The following is a 22,922-nucleotide window of genomic DNA, read 5'->3' as shown; positions in this document are numbered from 1 at the left end:
GTACAAGGGGTTTGAATTCTTATAGTCAATGTCATTCATGTCTTTAGAAACAATGTATGAATTGAGTATGGCGGATGAACGACACATTCCTTATTCCTTATTTTTCGTGCCGAAATGATAGGTGCAGCAATTCGATTGGGTCTGAAACCCAGTAGTCCATATCAAATAAAAATATGAGCACAATATAACTAATTTAAAGTTTGTTGGGATTTTTGTGCCTGATTTTCTTCTAAATTTGTTAGGATGAAGTTGAGGTTGGGGTAGCACAGTGGTCACAGGTGCTGCCTTTGGAGTGAAAAGAGCCAAGTTCAAATGGCATCTCCTGCTTGAGCAAGGTATTTAGCCAAAAATCACTGCAGTTTAAAAAAAAAAAAAAAAAAAAAAGAGCTCAGCTGTATGAATGAGTAAAATCGTTTGAGCAGTTTAACATCGTAAGTTTCTTTGGAGAAAAGCATCAACTAAATCAATAAATGTATGTATCTTTAATGGCATTAAAATCCTCAGTAGTTTCAAGTTTGTCAGGCTTGAGTTGTATTTTTGTTGGTTGACCATGGGCTACTGGTCATTGCCTGCTGCCAGCATCCTTAAGAACCTGAGCATCCTCTATGTTCTCTTGGTTCGAATGGGTTATGTTATGGTTCTGGGTCTTTCTGCTCTATTTGACTTCTTCCATGGTTGTGTGGCAGTGAACGGAGTGTAGGGAGTGCCTAAGAAGTAATTTCCTAAAACACCACAGTGGTGACCATGTTTTCACAAGGCTGGCACTGAGGTGATCAGCATTCTTCCCCGGTTGCCAGGCTTCTTGTTCTCTTCCCCATGACCTCTTGCGGGCTCCTCCGTCTCTCCATACTGACGAAGAAGGGCTGCCGGGGCTCTAAGTGAAAAGGAAGAGAAACGACCCAAAAACAATGTCTCTCACGTGGATAGGATCGCAGTGGGGCCCTGCTGATGTCGGTTTATCATGCGAGTTCTGCATAGGATCATGGTTGCTGGGTTGGGGAGGAGTTGCTGTGATGGGCTGTTGGGAAGTTCTTTTTTTAATCTTCTTTATAAGGTATCCCTCCAGTTACTTTTTGGTGCCTTAACACTCAAGCATATAGCTGTGGACCCAGCTGTTGCAGAGGACAGTTTGTATGCCTGTTTTATTGTGGAGTCATGCACGAAAGTTTTTTAATAAGGTGGTCATGCCACTAGCCTGTGAGCAGGAGAATTGAGAACAATCTCGAGATCTTAAAGGCAAAAATGTTCCACCAGGGTATCAGTCTGCTGCTCTGCCCATATACAGCTTGGGCAGGTAACCCGAAACATATATTGATTTTATAGTTGTGGTCTGTGTTCATAATTCTTAGAAAATGTTTCAATCATTATGGGTCATATTTCAAAAGAGAGAGTCTTGTAACACATTGTGGTCGTTGACCTTTTGAAGTGTCAGGGAGACACACGCGGCACACTTAGCATCCTGTGGGATTGGGATAAAAAAATCGTTCGATCCCTCATGAAGTTAAGAGCAGTATATGCGCAGTGAGAGCCGTACACCCACTGCATTGAATATTTGAATACTGTCACGTGAGGCCTTGCATATATTTTATTTGGTGGTTTAACAGAACGGGTGGGAGTTTAACTAGGATCCTTTGCCACCTGATCACTGCTGATTTCATTTGTTTGTACCTTTTATTGGAAAGAGAACCTACAAACTCCTTCTGCTGTTCTGAGACAGTAGTTCTATACTGCTTGTGAACATTTTATATTTTCAGTTTTAAAGCGCGCGCGTGTGTGCGTGCGTGTGTGTGTGCGCAATGCGGGTCAGGTGTGGTACGTGTAGGAACCAGTGGGATTTGTTTTATCAGGATATGAAGACTCTGCTTCTGTGATGATCTTGTGAAGACCCGAAATAACCATCATTAGAGAGCAGCAACACACTTAGTTTTCCCAGAGGTCAGCAGGTTGACCTAAGGAGCGGGACGGCCGGTTCTTCATACATCGTGTCTACTGCTGTGTGGCTCTGGAGACATCAGTACCTTCCTGCTGCGGAGAGCATTGTGCACCCTGCCCTGAATAGCTCATTCCCAGCATTTTGAGATGCGTGTACAACATGGACATCTACCCAGTGGTCCTTCTGTCCAGTAGAAAAGCACTAAAGTTCTCATTCCCTCTGCTGTTCGAACACTTTCCATGTTGCACTATTGCCTTTGACCCAATGTGTGCTCAATTGCTCAAGTTTTCTGTCCGAAAAAAACCCCGCAGACCCACCTCTCTCTGTCTCTTGTCTCTCTCTCTGTGTCTCTCTCTCACCCCCCACCCCCCCCCGTTCACAAGCAGCCAGGAGCTATGGGCGCAGAAGAGGTAAAGTGCCACTTTCATTCTCTGTGTTTTTGCTTGCAGCGATTTGCAATCAGTAGCTCCTCTCAGTCCTGGGGGAATATCGTGATGCCAGATAATACTTGGCTTCATCTGTCTGTGATTAGATTGAATCTTGACATTTTCATGCATTTTAATCATTTTCGACACTGCTTTTAATACGATTGTAAGGGATTATAGACTGGTCTCTGACAAGTGGCATGTACTACGTGGCTTAATAAATGTGGCTTGCGATTGCGCTCTGTCTGTACATTCTCTATTGAATCAATGTGTTACTAACGTGGAGGGAGCGTTTATTGAAAGAGTTTAGTGTTTAAAATGCAGGTGGGAGGATTTGAAGGACATGCAGGTAGCCTAATAAGGGACGAGCACCATGTGTAGTGTTTCGCTCTGGTCATTTTTACAGCTTGAATACCAATTGGCGATCCTAAAAGTTTCGTTTTAGATGACTTCATGCTGTCTCTGGGCTGGATGAAGTCAACTCTCCTTCATCCTTCCACAGTGTTCGGATGGCCTGAACCCGGGCCTCTCTTTCCACTAGATCTGAATTCCTGTGAATTGTCTTGTATTTTTATACCCTTCGATCTCAATCGTAGGCTTTAAAACATAAGATGACGGAAGGTTGAAAAACTTGTGATGTCCTGTGTCTGTAGGTCGTTTTGGAAAATGAGCCTCCACCGTTTCGTCATAATTGTCAGTAGGTAAATTACTTGTATTGCTCTTCCGCACAGGACTTTTGGGTTAAACCACGAACCTGTGCTTTTACACAGTTAAAGACTTCTGAAGTTACACATTGACTCATTAACAAACGTACTTGATGGATGGTGCATCTTAACGTGAGTGTACTCTATTGATCTGGAGTGTTACACTAATTTCACATCGGCAGCTGCAGTGTCTAATCATACCGTCAATCATTTCTGCTGCAATTCTCACAAACTTCCTGCGAAGTTGTGGCAACAAACTTGTCTTGTTGCAACTTCCTAGCAGTGCTGTGAGGATCTGAATTCATTGGCTACATGTATTGCTGTATTGCATGCACTGAGGTGGATTTACACATTAATTTTGGTGCCCAGATCATCTACTGAATGCCCTAACCACAAAGTCTGGAACTGCTGATTGAGACTTTGGGGGGGCAATGGGGGCGATGGGATGATGAGTGAACTAATCTGTTTACTTGAAGTTTTGTGCAGGTATGTAGGTTATCGACAGGATCGGTGTGTGTTTTCTTTGCCTCTTCTCTAAGCCCACTATAATGTGATTTAATTCCATTTTATCATACAAGGCAGTTGACTGGCATTGTGCCATGTCACTAAATTTGAAATTAAGTCATTTTTGATGGTTGAGGTTTGGTTGTAAATCAGTTGTCAACTTGCTTTTCAGTCTACTTTTTAAGCGATTTCCTTAAAATGCTGCAAGCTTCTTTGTTTGTGGGGAGGGACTTGCTGTGATTTGAGGGTTTTTGAGACCCTCCTTATTTCATTATAAGCATCTTCATTTAATTGAAACCATCCCTTCGAGAACAGCTGTAGACCAGTGTTCTGAAGCGAGACAGTCGAACGTTGTTCATTATTCAATCCGCACATAAAACCCCCAGAGGGAAGGAGGCAGAGATGGGTGACGTGTTGCTCTTTAGCTTTTTAACTCAGCAGTACATAGCATTTGTAGGATTATAGTGGGAAATTCAAGTATCTTAATTTTCTGCAAGTGGCTGTTGCTTTTATTACTGCTGTCATGAGTTTCCTGCTATGCAGCCTCCCGCCTTTCCGCGCAACTCTCTTGCCCATGGTGATACTTGTGCAGAAGACTAAATGGTGAGCAATTAAAGAGCTCAGAGTCCCTATTCACTCGCGTGAATCTGGCAGATGTTTGAAAAATGAATTGCAGCCGGAATCCATTTTGTTTTGCATTTGGAAATTGATGTGTAAATTGCAGAGTACAGTTTGAATTTATATTTCCCAAGAGACCGTTCCTCTTAAAATATTTCTGCTCTTGTTGAGGGGGGATAAATGCGCTGCCCATGCCTGCATAACGTTGTAGGAGGAAAAAAACGCTGCTCAGGTGAACGGAGGAAATTGCACATAACTGCGCGGTGACATTCCGAAGGTGTCTTTTTCAGGACAGCACCATTGTTGTGTGTGTGAACTGTTTCATGCTTCCAGTGTGGTTTTTTTCCACCAGTCCTCTGCCTTCAGAGTGACACCTCGCTGCCATGTTTTCCCATAATTCCCCATGGAGTCGCAGGGCACGCTGTGTATTGCAAGCCATGTGGCTAAGCCCCCCTCCTCCCCCAGGCTTCAGCTAGGCCGCTCTCACTCCCCAGTACAACGTTCAGAGTTGCACTCGAGACTCTATTTACTTGTGAACTCATTTCCCGTGGGTCTCTTACCCTGAGATCTCAAAGGGTCCAGAGATGAGTTTTTGTGGAAAGCCAGGGGGAGCCATGTGTTTTTGGTTATTTTCTGTTTTCGTTCACCCCGTCCTGCCTGGTCTCATCCACAGATGCACTCGCAGTGTATGGGTTAAGGCAGGTCAGCAATGAATGGGGAGAATGTTTTTGGAGAAAAGTGTCTTCCCCCCGTTAGCCTTTCCATCTGTGAATGATGGTGGTCATTGTGCTGTACATAACGATGTGTGTTTGTACACTTTAACTAATTTGCATTTTTCCTGTATCTTCTCTGTTCCTCCTCCCCCTGCAACTCTCTCGGCCCAGGCCGCTCGTCACTGTTCCCCTTCGAAGACGGCTTTTTGGACGAGGGCCACGGCGAACAGTCGTTGACGCCCGGCATCGGCTCTCCCACGCGATGTCAGAACGGAGAGCGGATCGAGCGCTACTCCAGGAAGGTGTTTGTCGGCGGGCTGCCCCCTGACATCGATGAAGGTCTGCAGCATTTTTTTTTTTTTTCCCCTCCCCACCCTTTTGTGACTAGGGCAGGTTGAGTCAGTTCTGTAAGTGGTTTGTTTCTCTTAAAGTGTTTCTAATGGTGCAGTTTCCTCAACTTCACCTTGCCCAGGGATGTTACAACACAGCCCTCTTCCAGGAGTTTGAACAAGCAACCTTCAGGTTACAAGTGCATGATCTTAGCAAGCTGGATGGGTGTGTGCTGTCTTACCCCTTCTTATTGGTATAATTGAACAGCCAACATAAGTGATCTGACCTTGATTTTCAAATGTAAACCCAACACTGATGCATAAATAATAAAAACCTGCAGGGTGGCGTCTCTGGATCAACACAATTTCCCACCATCGCGTCGTGTCTTCTGACCCCAACGTGGCAGATTTGTCGAGCCTTCAAGCTTCAGTCCTGTCTGAGTATCAGCACTGCTTTAGACAACTCAGGGCCTAAGAAAGGGGGAGTGGCTGCCTCCCAGGCCATTGTCCTGCCTCTGTGTGCAGGGCGCACTGCCATTGCCAACAGGCAGTGATTGTCTGCTTCTAGACATGTGATGGTCTTTCCCACGCCGTCTTCACTGCAGCTCTGCCAGGGGCTAAAGTAGTAGGACTTCAGGAATGGGAACTGTTCTCCCTGAAGGCTTTATTAAAGAGAGCAAAAAAGTGTTCTTTACAAATATAATCATGGCTGGTAAAGCTCAGAACTTTGAGTCTAAGCATGCTGTGAAATATGCATGTTGTAGAGCGAGGGGTTTGGGCTCTGTGGTGCAGTGGCTTCTCTCCCCAGTCGACATGGGAAGTTTAAAGCGGCCGGAAGAACGCGACCATCGCTGCAGTGGGGCTGCGAATGAGGAAATAATGAGGCTGAGTATTCGGGTGAAGCAACGTAGCCAATGACACCGAATGGAGACGGGTCCAAATGCTTCTTCATCTGCTTCTTTATAAAAGTGCTAATGTATGTCTATTTAGGGTAGTGCACACATTAGAGCTACCACCACGATGGGTTCACGTGTCCCTGCAGCCATGTCCCGCAGTTCCTGCTTTGCCATTAGACGGTGGTCCCGGTCTTTTCTGCCGCAACACCTACTGCAGTGCAATATTTGACTTCCAGCCAGAATGTTCTTCAAGACCGAATATTATTCCGCTTTTAATATTTGTGCTTCAGCTGCAGTCCAAGTATCTGAAAGGAAGAAGGTGACCTCATTTCAATCTGAAAATCATTCTCTTGTCAGAAGCGTGCAGGAAACGAACCATGTTTTTGTACGTTGATCGAATGCTTGTCCGATATCCGACAACACACCTTGCACCATGGTGTATGAATGTGGCTTCCATAAATAACAGTGGTAATGACAGTTCTTGGCCATGTTTTCAGTCGCCTATCTGGAGCTCTCTCAGACAATGACCTCATGGTTTTTAAGAGGATAAAGAGGACTCTGTGCTCTCTTTTTCTGTCTGCGCAGACGAAATCACCAACAGTTTCCGGCGCTACGGACACCTCGTGGTGGACTGGCCTCACAAAGCGGAAAGCAAGTCCTACTTCCCACCCAAAGGTAATTACCTGCTGCAATAATGAGCTCCTTTCATCCAACATCCAGGACAAATACACACAGGCCTGGGCCAAGCGCCACTCAGAGCAGACGGCACCACCTATTCCTCTCTCTCTGTGTGTGTGTGTGTGTGTGTGTGTGTGTGTGTGTGTGTGTGTGTGTGTGTGTGTGTGTGTGTGTGTGTGTGTGTGTGTGTGTGAGAGACATATTCATACCATGTTCTTTTATCTCTCTTTCTGTGTAAAGAAAGACCTGTTTCATTCTGGAATGTTTCTGGTGGTTGCCATAACAACCGGTCCTTTTGCATGTCTTTAAATATTTCACTTGTGCAGACTTTTTAATAAAATTGAGAAATAAACATTTTCAGTTTCGCTAAGCACGGCACTGACCTTTTTCACAGCAACCTGCAATAAAGCCTTCTGTAGTACTTCACTTTGCTACAATTTAAAGTCTTCTGAATAATTTTAGTGTAATTACTTAGCTGTATAATGTTGCAGAGAAATTTTTTGTGTATGGGTCATTCCTGTGGAGGGTGAGGGGGGGGGGTGTCCCACTCTCCCTTAAAAATAGAAGTTTGTTTGAAATTGTGTTGTATGCAGATATGAGGATGTCGAAAGCGTTCTCCCACATCTCACTACTACGCAGGCTGAGTCCGATTTCCTGCTCCGGCTCGGAGGCTGCAGGTGTGCGCTTGACTGCTGTGGGTTGCAACAGGTTTTATCTCGCAGTGCACAACGCGTGTCCCGGGCTGGAAAGCCAGAGCCTAAGGCCACCTGTCGGTCGTCCTGCACGTTGTGGGGAATTTTCATTTGGACAGGTGATCCCACCCCAAACCCTTCCCAGAGTCTTGTGTTATTTCAGTTTCCCCCTCAAACAGCAGCGCTGCACGATATATTAAAAAAGCCTTTAAAACTGGACTGGAAATAGCTGGAATTCTTGGAGCAGATGGTAATACACGGCATCTGGTGAAACACCAGAACCTGACCTGTTCTCTTTTTTTTTTTTTTTTTTTTTTTTTTTTTTTTTTTTTTTTTCCCCCCCCCCCTTCTTCTTTTTAAAAAAATTTAAACTGTTTGGTCTCCCCTGCAAGCCTTCCAAGAAAAATGTGGCATCCTTTTACAGGAGTGACTCACGCAGTTAACCACACGTCTGCAGAGAAAACACCCAACATGCTGTATGTAATCTCGTTTACTAGCTCTCCACAAAAGGGGGCACCGTTTACTGTAATTGATGACATGTGCAGAAGTGCCATATGGCCACCTACACGCTTTAATTGGACCGTTCCTTCCTTTGGAAAAATGTAATGATGAATTGCATAGTTTGGTATGGTTTCACTGGGTGTGACTGCAACTTCTACGGTCATGTCTCTTTTTGTGTGTGTGTGTGTGTGTGTGTGTGTGTGTGTCCATATGTCTTGTCTCTGTGTGGTTCCCTTTGCTTGTCACCATTGGGCTGCAGATGTAGGCATCTCTTTGGCTGTTTAATTAGTCTCTATGAAATATTCTTCCCAGCAGGATGAAATGACTAAATGGAAGATGACTGTCACCTCCTGTCTGCTGCCCTGTAAAAAGTTATGAATCTCCCTGCAGTGGTGGAAAAACAATATTATTATTTAATATTCTTTTTTGGTAGCAACGCACACAGCACCCTTGGGGTCATGGGCTGGAAGGGCACAGCTACCTCTCCTTCCCTCGTGTGTTGCGTTTCCTGTCCCTCAAGGTACTCTCCTGCTGCTTGACATCTCACAGCTCAGAAATCGTTTACCAGTTTGGAATGTTCCAGGCTCCTTCTGTGCTGTGAAAGAGCGCCCTTTGACATGTAGCTCAGATACTTCAATGGCACTGCACTGTGTAGTGGCCTGTAGTACGAGGGTACACAGCAGTATGGAACCCTTTACTAGAAGGAGTGGAGCGGGGATGATTTTTTTTGGCTCACCCCTAAATTTGACTGCGTCAGGAGGGATTATTAGGGGACTCATTTCTACAATGAAGAGTACTAGTAGTGGGTTGGGTTGTAAATTTAGTAGAGAACATTTGATTCACCAACTAAAGATTCGGATGCAGTCTGGTGGTGCTGCTCTTAGCCATCTGGTTTCTGCCAGTTTTGTTTCTCAGGAAATCTGTTACTTTAAGCAGTGTGTATTTGTTACTCCCTTTCTGTGGGACCATCTCTGTTTCTGGGGTTCTGGGAGGTTGTGGGGTGGATCTCGGTGGGCGAAAGTGTGCATAGACCTCGCATCTGGCCAGAGTGCTAATTTTCTTTTTTCTAATTTTTCGTGATAACATTGAGTGTCTGTGATTTATTTCAGTTCATCAAACCATGCTGATCTCTGGCTCTCATGTCCCCTCATGGGGGTTGTGAATCTTTTCCGAATATCATGTTTATGTATCGCTTTCCACTAATGGTCAAAGGATGTGACCACTTCACTTTTTCCTTTTTTGGTTTTCAGTGGTGCTCTTCCACTGTCCTCATGTAATATTGAACAATTTGACCCCCCTTCCTAAGAAACAATGTTCTCTAAGTGATCCTGTAGAGCAGTGTGCTGTGGGTCGGCCTGTGAGCGTTATCCGGTCAAATCCGTAACAGCGTTTGTTTCAACTTAATCCCCAACAACAGTAAAATAAGGACTTGACCCTTCACAGGGGATCGGCACGGGCAGAGGCCGTTAAGCAGATTCAGCTCCTCATTCTTCCGATGTGCTCTATGCTGAAGGATGATGTCTGGCAAATCCTCCGAAGGGCACGAGTCTCCGTGCATTTCTGTTTCCCCCCATTTGGATCCTTGGCCACACAGTTCTGTAATATTGGGGTTGGTGGTTCAAGATGAAACACCGTGACTTAACCTGCGAATAGTTTCTAAAAAGTTGGCAACTGAATTCACATGCTGTTTTGGAGTAGAAGCATTGTGTGAACATAAGAGTATTACGTTGTTGTTCTGCAAAGAAGGCAACTAATTTCGTTATGTGTATCTACACATGTTGAGTTTGTGTGTTTGAGTTGGATTTATGTCTGCGTGCTCCTGAGCTCCACCTTTAACTTCTGTACTGTGAAGCTGGATGGACAGGCTGACAAATGTCTTCAGTGTTGCCCAAGAAGGAGCTCGATGTTCTCATCCAGGGCTGAGCGAGTGCTCCTTCATTTCCATCATAGAGCAGCACCGTGTCTGGATCCATGGCTGTGCCTCCCCCCCCCCCCCCGTGCCTCTATCACACCCTCAGGCCAACTTCGTAGGGGTTTTCTGGCTTTATGAACCTAGGTATTTTCTTCACTTGTCTGGCTTTCCTTTGCAGGTGTGTGTGTGTGTGTGTGTGTATGCAAGTTTGTGTTTACATCTGTATTTATGTCAGGTCTATGTATACGAGTCGTCGTGCATAGTGGGGTCAGAGTCACCATTGTCTGTATTGGAATGCGTTTGGAGCAGAACTGTTCTGAAGCTCTGCTTCACGTCATTGATTGCACTTGAGTATGAATGTGTTGTTCCTGCTTCTTCTGCAAATGTCTAGCATCTCCTGATTCTGCATGGATGATGGATAAACTTTAGTTTCTCATACTGTACCACCTGCACTTGACTCTTTGCTTCTGCTAGAGCTCTTAAAATGTTGTGTTCAAAGTAACTGTTTATAGAGATGAACCTAAGATGAGTTAAATGAGTTATTGTAAGTAGTAGCTTAGTGTAAAAACCTAATGTTGTATGTGAAATTGGAGATGTCTGCTAAAATGAATGAACAATAATAACATGAAATGCTTGAGCTAATATCTAGTAACCTTCATGTGTTTGTCTTGAGCATCACACATGTGTATGAGAAGACTGCACTGCAGTGTCCTGGCACAAGAGAGAAGTTTGAATCCTCATAAGGATGATGTTAATCTTTGTGCTCAACTGGTAAGAAGATGTTAAAATGTCATTCCATGGAGTTAGTAACATACAGGGTAAATGAATGGTTTATCTCTGGAGTTCAGACACAGACCTTTGGTCTGAGTTGTTTGACTGAAAGCCTTAGGAATGGATCACACCAGTTTCTTTGCCCAGATGGAGGAGCCATTCGAAATGCAAGCCATCTGTCGAAGGAGGTCCTGCTCTCAGAGCATGAGGCGTGTAGGTAACAAGCGGCAGCACTGTTGACCTTGCAGTTGAATGCAGTTGGTTAGTGAACATCCAAGGTAGTAGTTATGTTTGTTTGTCTCTGCCTGCTGACCAGGCAAGAATGGCATGTCCAGGACTGAAGAGAGGAAAAAACTGCCTAGATTAGCATATAAAGCTGAACACTGCAATCGACATAATGCTACAACGCCTTAGCTAGTAATAAACATGTGTACGTGTGTTTGGAAATTTGAGGAGTTCTGAAATGTGTACGTGGCAGAAGATCTTAAGTGTACTATCTTGTTTTTTTTTTTTTTTAATTCTGGAAGGTGTGGTCTTGGTCCGCTTTGTTCGAAAACACTGATGTTGATAGATTTGCGGTGAAGAATCCTATCATTATTGAATCCACAGCCAGCTTGTCTGTTGCAGTGCTGTTGTACGAGGGTATTATTGCTTACCCGGAGACGATGGTGTGGGGCCCTCGCAGTTGTCAGACGCAGACAAGCTATTAATTTGAGTGCCTGCGGAACACTGTCATGTTGACAGGATGTGTTGAGAGGGTTGGCTGAGGCTACCAGCAGGCAGTGTGGTGTTGGCTCACCTCGCCTCTCAGGCTTTCCTGATACTTTCTGGTGCAGTGGTTTGCTTTCTGCTGGCATAGATGCTTTCCTTTCCCCATCCATTTCACATAACTGAATTCCCAAATATGTCCCAGTCACATATGGCTATAGAGCTGGACACTTAAAGCAAGTGTCATAGCCTAGGTATATAACTTAAACCAGCTTAAAAAAAAAAATCATTGTAGCACCTCATCATCTGACATGTCCAAACTAATATGCCTCTGTCCTTATTTCTTAGGCCCATTGGGCTTACATCCTGTTCTGGAACCTACCCTATGGTAGGATAGTTAAGGGATACCACTGTTCTGGTATCTTCTACAGCTGATGACCCAGACTGGGCAGGCAAAGAACTGGGTTTACAGAAGCCCTTGAAATGTTCCTGTTGCTTATCCCTGGACTGAATGTGAGTGTCTTTTGACATCTGTACAGCAGAAAATAAATTGATTAATAGGAAAAGGCAGCCTGCCCCCATTCCTCCCTTCCCCTTTCGGCACCGGGAACAATGATGCATGGATGCTATTGACATGGACCACTCAAGCAGAGTGAAGTATTTTACTGTGGTACCTTTACTCTGCCAGCTCTGGTCTACTGCCTACCATCAGCACTGTCTGCAGTGTCTCACCTTGCACCTGTGTGACATCAAATTGCTTTTTTTTTTTTTTTTTGTGTCTCTGAGTGCACCTTCAAGTGCCTTGTTTCAATGTGAAAGAGATTTGTGACAAAACCTTGAAAGCTGGAGTGCGATGGGGAAGACAACAGTGATGCTTTGTGCTGTACTTCCACAGTCAAATGTTCAAGGGGTATGATCTCAAACTGCCCACTATACACTGTTAGTGGTTCATTCCCCCCCTCCACACTATTCTGGGACAGACTTGAGGGACTCCCAAAATGGGTCCCATTATGGAATTTAACAATATTACATCAATGTTCCTGCTCCATTGCAGAGCAGATTGTTGCTCTGTGTGTTGATGTCTACAGCTGCCCTGCTCATTGCTGTTCTAAACTGAGCATTTCTGAACTGAGTTTTATTCCTGCCTAAATTTACTGTGGTTTCAAGACAAGGTAAGGTGTGGTAACCCTCAGAAAAAACAGCAACAGAAGGAACACTTACAATAGATAGTTTTCATCCAATTCTTATTTATCTTTCAAGTCCTAAGTCCTTAGCAGCCTTGAGGGGTGATCTCATGATCGTAACATCAAGGAGGACTGGAAACATTTCATGCTGTCACCTTTTTTTGCACTGTTTTGTAGATGTTATTTTTCCCCGTGTTTAATGCACAGGAATGAGATGTGATGTTTTTTTCACGCTGTGCTCTCTGCCCTATTTTCTGGCTGTATTTCCAGGCCCAAGGGTTTCAGGCATTGAAACACCCACTGAACCATCGAAACATCATACAGTGACTTGTATGAGGACTCAGCTGATGATTTGCTCTGAGAGCAAACAAATGCAGCACAAATGACAATATCAGCCTTGTCATCGTGAAATCTGTGTTCCTTTGAAGCAAAGGCCAATACATAATAGCCGTGACAGAGACTTTATGGCTTTGCGTAGATGTGAAGCACTGCAAGTACCAGAGGACAGGGACTTTATAGAATGCTTTAGTGAAGGATTTGGGGCTCGTGGAGGGATGTCTGCTGCTGCAGGCGTGCTGAGGGGCAGGAGCTTCATCTGCTCTGACAAGCTGGTCCCCCGCAGGATTCCGAGACTGCAAAGCGGCAGCCACGTGGACAGCGGCCTGCGCTCCGGCTCTTCGTGACCTTGTCATTGTAGGGCAAGAACCCGCCGGGGCATTATTGCTGTCCACTTGACTGAGGCTCTTTGTGTGAAGCTTCATGAGTAGACCATGCAGTGGGTGAAAGTTGGCCAATGGGGTTTCTGTAGATTTAGCGGAGTTTGAAACTTTTAATTCCTGTTCTTGCTAAGCGTGACCTTAGAATGCTGTCCTCATGTGGTGAGGAATCGTTTTTGTGAGTGGAGTAGAAGAGGAAGGAAGAAGGTCAATAGATGAAACTGTGCAGCAGGTTGTTTCTGCTTTTCTCCTCCTTGTAGGGGCGGGTTGTTGGGCAGTGGCAAAATGGGTCCCATGATGGAGTGGAGTCACAATTCAGGCCTACTGTAGGGCTCTCATTGATGGCCCTGTGCACTTCTGCTGCCAGCTGCTTGGGAAACTAATGAGGAGCCTCCGCTGTGGTCCTAGAGCTACCCATCTGTGAAATGTGGCGCTTGCGGGCGGCTGCACAGAGCCAGATGCAGTTTGGCTACGTGGGCAGGTTGACTTCAGACGGCATTGTGCTTCTGCAGCAGGGTTTCAAGAAGAAACTGACCTAAAACACCCAGGGATTCCACTCGCTTGTGGTCGAAAGTTTAACATGGGAGTAATTAACTGTCAGGGAGTAATTGGGTCCTTTCAGGGATTAATGTATTTGCCTCTTTAGAAATGGGTGGGTGTAATTGTTGTTACCTCAAGGTGCAGTTATGCACATGTTGCGATGCAGATGTCGTCGGTGGATGCCAGCCTCTTGGTGCTCCTTGTTTGACTACCCTGATTACTTGCCTCCCTCTTTTTCTGATCACTCCCAGGCTATGCCTTCCTGCTCTTCCAAGAGGAGACCTCTGTACAGGCCCTCATTGATGCCTGCATTGAGGAAGACGGCAAACTCTATCTATGCGTGTCTAGCCCTACTATCAAGGACAAACCTGTGAGTTGACCTTTCTGGTTTGTGCTCAGCTTGTGATGCCTGTCTATGGTGAATCACCAGACAATTTAAGTCTCCCTGATCTTTCTGCTCTTTATTAACCCCATTCAATACCCCCACCCCCCTCTCTGATCTTTCCTTCTCCTTTTTACCCCTTTCTCCTCCCTTTCTCTTGTGTTTGATCAGACTTCACATGCAGCTGTGGTCGAAACTGTCCTCCTAGAGCTCATCATTCTGTTAGCTTTTTACATCTACATCCAGCCCAGCAACAGAAGGAACACTATTAGCAAGTTCCATTATCAAGTGTTTAATTAAGCCTTTATGGCAGCCATAACGCCTAATGCATCCTGGGAACTCTGATCAAATAGTCGCTACCAGCTCTTCCACTTACACATCCATGATTTTCTCTTTGCTGGGCAAACACTCTCACCAGATTTACAGCAGGGCATTCAAATAGTGGCACATCATTTTAATGGAGTTCTCCTGTATGTCAGGTTCCCAGCTGTTTTCCTCCACTATCTGTCCCAACTGCTTCCGTTGCCACAGTTTTGCTAAGGATTTATAACAAGAATATGAATAAAGCACACAAAATTGAATGTTTATTGAATGTAACAAATGTACAAAAATAATTGCAGTACCAACACTTTAGGTACGCTTGACATTTGCTTATTAAGTTTGAGCAGGAGATCAGTAGATGTATCTTTACAGGTCTTCAGCACCAGTTTCTAGGGTCCCAGGACACGTGTGTGCTTGACTGTCGTGTTCCCTTTGTCCCAGAACAGTACTGTCCAGGTGTACTCATACTTCAGACTGGTACTCCACTTTTTAGCTCTGTGCCAAAGTTTGCTGATGGTAATCTCCTGTCTAGGTTCAAATCCGACCCTGGAACCTCAGCGACAGCGACTTCGTGATGGACGGATCCCAGCCCCTGGACCCTAGGAAGACTATTTTTGTGGGTGGGGTGCCTCGGCCTCTTCGTGCAGGTATACGAGGGTGGTGCACGTTTCTCTCTCTCGTTGTTTTGGTGGGTTCCCTCTCGGCGTATTCACGGAAGTCCCATCCATCCCACTCCTCTCTGTCACAGTGGAGCTGGCCATGATCATGGACCGCCTATATGGAGGGGTGTGCTACGCTGGCATCGATACTGACCCAGAGCTCAAGTATCCTAAGGGTGCCGGCCGTGTGGCCTTCTCCAATCAGCAGAGCTACATCGCCGCCATCAGCGCCCGATTCGTCCAGCTGCAGCACAACGACATCGATAAACGGGTGAGTGAAGCCGCGAGGTGGAAGTCGCACCGAATGACGATATCAGGAAGAAGTTCGTCTGCTTCAGCGTGTCATGGCCATGAAAGGAAATTGAAAATGCATGTTTGGCTAAAAGTCGACACCTTTCTAATTTCGACAAAACCTGACTTTGGCTAACAAATACCGAGGTGGTCGTTAGTTTTGCCCTTTTCACAGCCCTTTGGATTAGAAAAAAAGTCTCTGTGAAACACAGTGACCTCTAAGTCACCAAGCTTGCGGCTGAAGTGTGATGGATCCGTCGCGGTGGATGTGAATTGCCGACGTGCACGGAGTCCCAAACTGTGGATTCTAGAAACGGCTGAGCCATTTCACAGCTGAATCGCTCCCACAGACCTTTTCCATGTCCTGGCACAGCGGCAACGGTACACGGCTTTGGACTTTTCCATTCCCGTTGCAGCCTTTCTCGTACTCTGTCTTGGTGACAAGGGAGCCTGTACTTTTCATTTGGATCTCACTGGTTCTGCTGGTGAAGCTGTACTAAATATATTCTGAGCAGAAATATTTATTTTAGAAGGTTGAAGCTTAATTTTAGTGTGTCTTATTTTAGTCATTGTCCTTGTTTGTCACACAGAGCAATATCCTTGAAATACCATGTCATTCTTATTTTTATTGCCAGCGGAAAGATACTTTCCAGAATTGTGTTAATTTTTAGCAGCAGCGCATTTCTCTCGGTTTGACTTCGGGTTATTTTTGCCATGCGGATGGGGCATTTTTCTAGGGACGTGACGAAGTTCGAATTCGATCTCGAACGCTGTAGAACTTTGAGCATTTTTGGCAGATCCAAAATCCATGAATTTGTTGGGGGAGAGTCAGTGCGGCACAGGTCATTATAGGACTTGTTTTATATGCATCTGCATTGCTGCCCATTAGTCTGGGCGCACTTGAGAAACTGTGATATTGAATGATTGTATAGTACTACGGTACAGTACTACATGTGCACCGCTGTACACCTTTATGTGCGAATCACTACTCATTGGCTTCAATTTTACATAATTTAACTATTTGTCTTTTTTTTTAATGTTCTGTTTCAAGAAAGGGCCTTTTACTGTTATTTTTCCAGTGGAACTGCAGTTTCAATAACAAAGGGCAGCTTTTGAAGAAGTCAATTTTCTCATTCGCACAAAGAAAAGGGAGAAACGATTGTAGTCCACATTATCTCCAATACCACAATTATTTCCTAGAATGCATCAAAAAATCATCATACTGCCAGATACCAAGTGTTGTCCTATTTTTATGCGTGGCATATATGTGGAATAAAATATTGTTTTGAAGTTAAATTCAGTTTTCTCCATTTTGACATTTTGTGACCTTGATTATTGTTCCCATGGACTCTTTTAGTTTAATTTGAGCATAAACTCATATTTTTTTGCATTGCCGAAAAGGAAAATTACTCCTATGTAAATTTGAAGCCAAATAATTCTTTAATCTTTTTGTTGATATGTGCATGCAGATTAGTGAAAATGAGTTTCCATTTTAACTTTTGTTGTTAACCAGCAGCGCGTTCGCATCCGCGCAGATTTCTACGTTCAAATTCGCCTTCGACAGATTCGGATTTTGATCAGCGACGTCGCATCCCTGTTTGTAGAGTTGCAAGCGCCAGTCTGGAATCTCGAAGGGACCTCTGCAGCGGAGTGTAGCCGTTTGTCCGAGGCCAAATTTGGATCGCTTCGCTTGAGCAAAGAGCGACTACGGCTCGGTGCGCAGTTGGGCCGCTCGTAGGAGACGAAACCGCCGCAGCAGGAAGTTAATAAGGCAACCGCCAGCTAAGGGCTTCCTGTGGCGATATCGCTAATAGTGGAGTTTTTTAAATAGTTCTGGAAGCACGGTTTTCCTCCCTCGTGTTGCCAACATGGAACAAGTGGTGGAACTGGAGTGTTTTCTTGCGTTGTGGACTTCCTGGGTGTGGCGAGGATGTACTCGAGTCCAGGGTTTGAATCGCCCGGTGTGTGTCGGCGCATGTTTGACAGCGTAGAGCTCCGTGTATGGGCGAAAGGGGAGAAAGCTCGCTCTGTAATCATGGCCGTAGACGGCTGGAGATCTGACTGGCATTTGAAGTCGCAGACGCTGGGAAGATAATTATAAGCCTCCCAGTTCCTATAGATGTCTCTGCACTCCAGGGATCCAGAGTTGGCTGCCGCCACGTGGTTATTTTCAGTCTGTCAGCCCTATATGTACCAGATCGCGACCAAGCAAGACTGGTAGTCTGCCAGAGAGGTCCATCAGTGCAGAGGCGAAGTGGTCCACAGTTCTCGAGGACCGTCATCAGGGCCAACCAGCTCGTCCCACTTCTTTACTTGAGCCAGTAATTTGGCCTGATTGGACAGGCTGCATGGTGACGGCGTCCCGTAAAGACGGCTGTTTGGTTAGGAACGGACGACGACTTGGTTGTACACCACGGCACAAGTTGTACTCCCCAAACAAATTAGCATGGTGGAAAATAATGTTGCTAGGCAACGCTGCGGATGCTCCATTTTCCTGGGTTCTTCCTTCCATTTTGTCGCCCGCTGTTCTCCCCGTAACTTTCTGGAGCCATGAATTATAAATGCTTTGATGGAACAAAGACGGCCTCACGCACATCGTGGCACAAGGGGCTCCTCAAAGTCGGCTCACAGACGAAAGCTCAGGTCAGCCCTGGCGCAGGAGAACGAACAAAAGTTTTTCTTCCAATCACAATTTTGTTGCATGTTGGCTTTTTTTTTTTTTTTTTATTGCCTTATGGTATGTGTGTGTCGGTTAAAACTATTACGGTGCGAGAATCTTAATTGTATTTGGGATGCACTCCTCCCCTGCCGGTGTCTTTTCTTAATATCTGATTGTCATCGGAAGTACACAGATAATCCTCAGGATATATTTCGATGTCCGATCTTTGAACACGTGAAAATTGAGAGTTCAAGAATGTGAATTTGTGATCCTTTTCATCATCGAAGAACATAATATGAAGAGCCCTGATGGAAGGCGATGGGACATGTACCCTGATTTTGTTTGGTTGCTCGATCCCAAACAGCCATTCTTGTGCTTATGCTCTCCTGCCGTACGGTAACCCATCTTTTTTCATAAACACTCTTAGCTCTTCGTTTGCATTGTTACTGCAATCATGTCTGCAGTTGCACCACTTTTGGCCGCCGTCCTTGTCGCACGATGACCGTTTGTGGCGCACAGGTCACTTGTGCAGAAAAGCGACACGTCCGTGAGCCGCACCCTCTGACATCGCTTTCCCTTTGTCCCCCCAAGGTGGAGGTGAAGCCGTACGTGCTGGATGACCAGATGTGTGACGAGTGCCAAGGGGCGCGCTGCGGGGGGAAGTTTGCCCCCTTCTTCTGTGCCAACGTCACATGTCTGCAGTACTACTGTGAGTACTGCTGGGCCAGCATTCACTCCCGGGCCGGGCGCGAGTTCCACAAGCCGCTGGTCAAGGAAGGGGGCGATCGCCCACGACACGTGTCCTTCCGCTGGAGCTGAGGGGTGGGGAACGACCCTGCCCCGGAGACCTCCCCGCCCCCCCCACATCCCATCCCATCCCACCACATCCCAGGACAGCGCTGTACACCACAATCCTGCCCCCCCCCCCCCCCCCCAACATTAATCGACCTTCATGATGACTTTAATTACGAAACATGGGTCTTTTCTTGAAATGCATCTGAGCTCATTGTCCAGTATATTCAGTGAAGCTAAGAAAATGGTCATTTACACGTGCAGGATTTGCACTCTAGCGCAGAAACTTGCAGAAAACCCCGTATCTGAGGACGGTATCTAGCTTGGCACCACAAATTTCATAATTTTGAATTGCCCTGTTCTGTAGATTCAGTGTTCGCTATGCCCCATAAGCTCGCCGTAAGGCTGCAGCCCAACTGAGACTATATATAAATAATATATTTTTCGTATATATTGTTTAAATTTATGTGACTGGAGCATGCACTTATTTTCATAAATTATAGGACAATGCCCCTAGTAAAGAAAAAAGAAAATTACCAAAGGTAAACCAACATGGATAAATTTAACAGAATAACAAAACTAGGTGGCATAAAATGTAGCAAATTCAATAATCAGTAGTATGGGTCAACAAATACCCAAATTAGAGTAACATGTTTATATTCTCTCCATTTTTACTTTTAAATATTAATACCTCATAAGCTCGATCTGATTTTGTTTGCTTTTAAATTTGTTTGGTTAGGTCTTTATTATTTTAGTGTTATGTAAATGTAATGCTGCAATAGCTTTTGCTGCTAAATCCATGGTATTTACTGATACCATAGTACTTTATTCAGGCTAGGGTGTTTTATATATTTAAAAAAAAAAAAAAAAAAAAATACATATGACGACACATGCTGCTGACAGTGAAGAGATAGCATGGAAGGGGCACCCTAATGGACATGAGGGACTTCACGTGGGGGGTGACGCTTGTGAGGGTGTAGACGGGGAGGTAAACGTACAGGCGGAATGTTCCTGACTGCATGTTTATGTCAATCAAATCGTTGCATGGAATAGAATTTCAAAATCATGTCTATTATTCGATTCTGCCCACATACACAACATGGAGACTAATTATATACACGGGAGACAAACGCAGATGCTGCATCCGCACGTGCGCGCACGCACACACTGATGTGCGTGTGTGTGTGTGTGTGCGTGTGTGCGTGTGCGCACGTGCGTGTGTGTGACTGGAGAACGGAGAACTGGCAGAGCGCTGTAGATGAGGAGAAAAGTGAAATTGGACGATGACGACGAGCGCTTCACGGGGTCGGCGGACTCAACGGACTACTTCTGTACAGAGATTGGCATAAGCAGAGGAGCCTCGATCCTTCATGAATCACTTAGCTGTAGGATATCCTGAAAAACTGTCTGATAGTTGAAGTACTTTTGCAGTGATTGTTAATATATAATTGTGCAATTTTTATACAGTATATATAGTTAGGTCTGAGTATGCCTAGAACTGTGATTCGCTTTAATTGTTGTTGATGTCTGACATAGAAGTCCTGTGAAACTTCATAACCAGTATACTTGCACAATCGGGCGCACACAGACAGACGCGCGCGCGCGCGCACACACACGCGCACACACACACACTGACATGCGTACTGCACTCACAGTCAAGAGAAGAGTGAGCTCGAGTCTGAGAAACACACACGAGTCGTCTCGTACCATTGACGCGGCTTAAGATCTTGTCCACAAAACCAAAGAGCTCATGGGAGGAACGGTTCCAAGGCCCAGGCGGTACGCCAGCGGCCTGCCGGTCGCTCGTTCGCACCGATGGGTCGGGTCGGGTAGGCCCGGCCGGGGGCCGTGTCCTTTCGACAAGTCTTTGGATGAGAGACGGCAGATGACGACTTAAAAAATAATAAGAAAAAATGATGATGGATAAATTAATCTTAAGAACTGTCTGGAGCAGAGACGTGTGGACGTTGTACGCTCGGCTCCCTGTCCAGCGAGCGCGCAGCGTTCCCGCAACGCAGCTACGACTTTGCCGCAACGACGGGATACGCTGTTGCCGGAACGTTGTGCGTTTGCTGGCTTAAACCCTATTTTTCCTGCAAAGCTTGAAGTAAAATTATGACCTGCTATTTTTTTTTTTTTTTTTTTTTTTTTAATTATATATATATATTAAATCCCCCCCCCCCCCCCCCCCCCCCCCCGTTTTTCCCCTGATACAAAGAGGGGTGTGTGTGGTGGGGGGTGAAGAATGCAATGGGGCGGGGGGGGGGGGGTAAAAGTAAGGCTGCTGAAGCAGGGTTGTTAGGAAAGGGCAGCAAGGGAGGGTCAGGTGGGGATCTCTGGGGAGGACGGGGTTGGTTACACTGGTTTCTGGCCGTTCTGTGGACAATCCAGCAGGACGCTACACCTCCGCGAGCAGATGTACACGTCATGTCCTCTTGCGTGTGTCGTGATCGTCCGGTGCTTGTCCCCTTTAAAATATATATACATATATATATATATATATATATATTTTTATTTTAGTTGCAATTGTTTGGGTGGAAAATGTAGTCTTTCCCTCCCCCCCCCAAAAAAAAGAGAAAATGTGGATAAAGAAAAAAAACTAAATTATTATTATTATTTTGAAAAAGGAGACAAAAAGGCTAATGATTAGCATCCCTTTGAAAGTGAATTCTGGGCTTTTTTGTGATGTTGTTTTTTCGGCCCAGTGGAGTTTTCTATGTTTCTTCATTCTCTGTAAAAGACACTTGTTAACTTGTTATGCACTTCTTTGTATCTGGACAGTTTTCAACAGTCAGCTATTTTTTGTGTTGAGAAAAGATGAGAAAGCGTGCTTTCTGACTGACATGATCTTTTGCAATACCTCAATTTTGAAATATAGGAGAGAAATTGATATTTTCTAAGTAAGTTTATTCAGATAAAAATATATATATTAATTTAATTCTGCAAGAAAATGATTTAACAGATGGTTAATTTTATTTTTGTCATGCTTATTTGCTTTTTATTTTATTTTTGGAAAAAAAACTGAAGGAGCTTTATAACTTTAATATAAAAATGTAGTTAGCTGAAGTACAGAGTCTACCTTATTACAAAAAGGAAAGCATTTGCAGAACGTTTATCCCCCCTACCCCTACCACCCACATACACCTTGCGTGTCCCGGAAAGCGGAGCTGAGAAGTGGCCGAGACGCATTTCCCAGCCCGACATCTCGCAGGTAGGAGCCCTGGCGAAAAGTTCCAAGGAAAACATTAACTTTCGTGGAAAAGTTAGAACCAGATTTTCCCATTTGGTGCTGAGAAAGAGAAATGAAGATACTTCCCTTGTTTTTGTATATTTATAATAACTGATCATTTACTACGCTGACCAGAGTCCTGAAAGAAATCTTCTGTTTGTGTTATTTTTTTAAGAGAACTTTTTTATGTTTCCTAAAGGTATGTGCTCCCCTTTGTTTTGTAACGCGATGTACCCTGGTTTTGTTAACTTGACGTTAAGACTTTCTGAGGTTCCTTGAAAAGAAGGTGGAGAAGAAAAAGAATGTTATTTTTAAAAACAGAGATACAAAGTGTTTCAAACTGTAACTTGATCGAAAGCCCCAAGGTGCATCAGGTCAGTGGTGGCCTTCTACTCACTCACGCAAGACTTGAAGTAGTCCCTTTTTTATTTTTTTTTAAGGCTAAAAAACCTTGATTCTTTATTGTAATGTGCAATACTGTTTGTACTGTTTGTAAAAAAGAGAAAAAAGAAAAGAAAAAGGCATAAATCTTTATTGCAAATTTATTTTCATTGCAAGCATTGTGATTCACTAAGATCATTTTCTACTGTGTATTTACCTACTCTACGTGCTAGTACCTTCCAGTAGTAATGTAGCCTTTGTACTGAGAAATTTTTTCATTATTTTTAGAGATTTTTGCTAAAAAAGAAAACAATTTAAACATATTTACATATTTTTCATTTTTATTTAGTATTTTCTTTACACACTTACTTCTCAACCATTAAT

General features: G+C 44.6%; 1 protein-coding gene across 7 annotated transcripts in view; it reads left to right on the top strand.

The window, feature by feature from the left end:
• cpeb3 (cytoplasmic polyadenylation element binding protein 3) overlaps window positions 1–19,057 on the top strand; it is a 39,718-nt gene extending 20,661 nt beyond the window's left edge. For 5 of the 7 annotated variants that reach the window (XM_018738065.2, XM_018738072.2, XM_018738071.2 and 2 more), the window contains exons 5-11: window positions 2,317–2,343; window positions 5,069–5,236; window positions 6,708–6,797; window positions 14,076–14,194; window positions 15,060–15,174; window positions 15,276–15,457; window positions 18,728–19,057. In XM_018738065.2, the coding sequence (XP_018593581.1) occupies window positions 2,317–2,343; window positions 5,069–5,236; window positions 6,708–6,797; window positions 14,076–14,194; window positions 15,060–15,174; window positions 15,276–15,457; window positions 18,728–18,955 (929 nt within the window). In that variant the 3' untranslated portion in view covers window positions 18,956–19,057. The remainder of the gene's footprint in view (window positions 1–2,316; window positions 2,344–5,068; window positions 5,237–6,707; window positions 6,798–14,075; window positions 14,195–15,059; window positions 15,175–15,275; window positions 15,458–18,727) is intronic. The other 2 variants (XM_018738066.2, XM_018738068.2) reach the window with 2 other exon arrangements.
• The last annotated feature ends 3,865 nt before the right edge of the window (window positions 19,058–22,922 follow it).

Source organism: Scleropages formosus, chromosome 8, assembly GCF_900964775.1.
Source record: "Scleropages formosus chromosome 8, fSclFor1.1, whole genome shotgun sequence".
Taxonomy (NCBI): domain Eukaryota; kingdom Metazoa; phylum Chordata; class Actinopteri; order Osteoglossiformes; family Osteoglossidae; genus Scleropages; species Scleropages formosus.
Note: the sequence above shows the minus strand (reverse complement) of the source record. Positions and strands in the feature narration are given on the sequence as shown.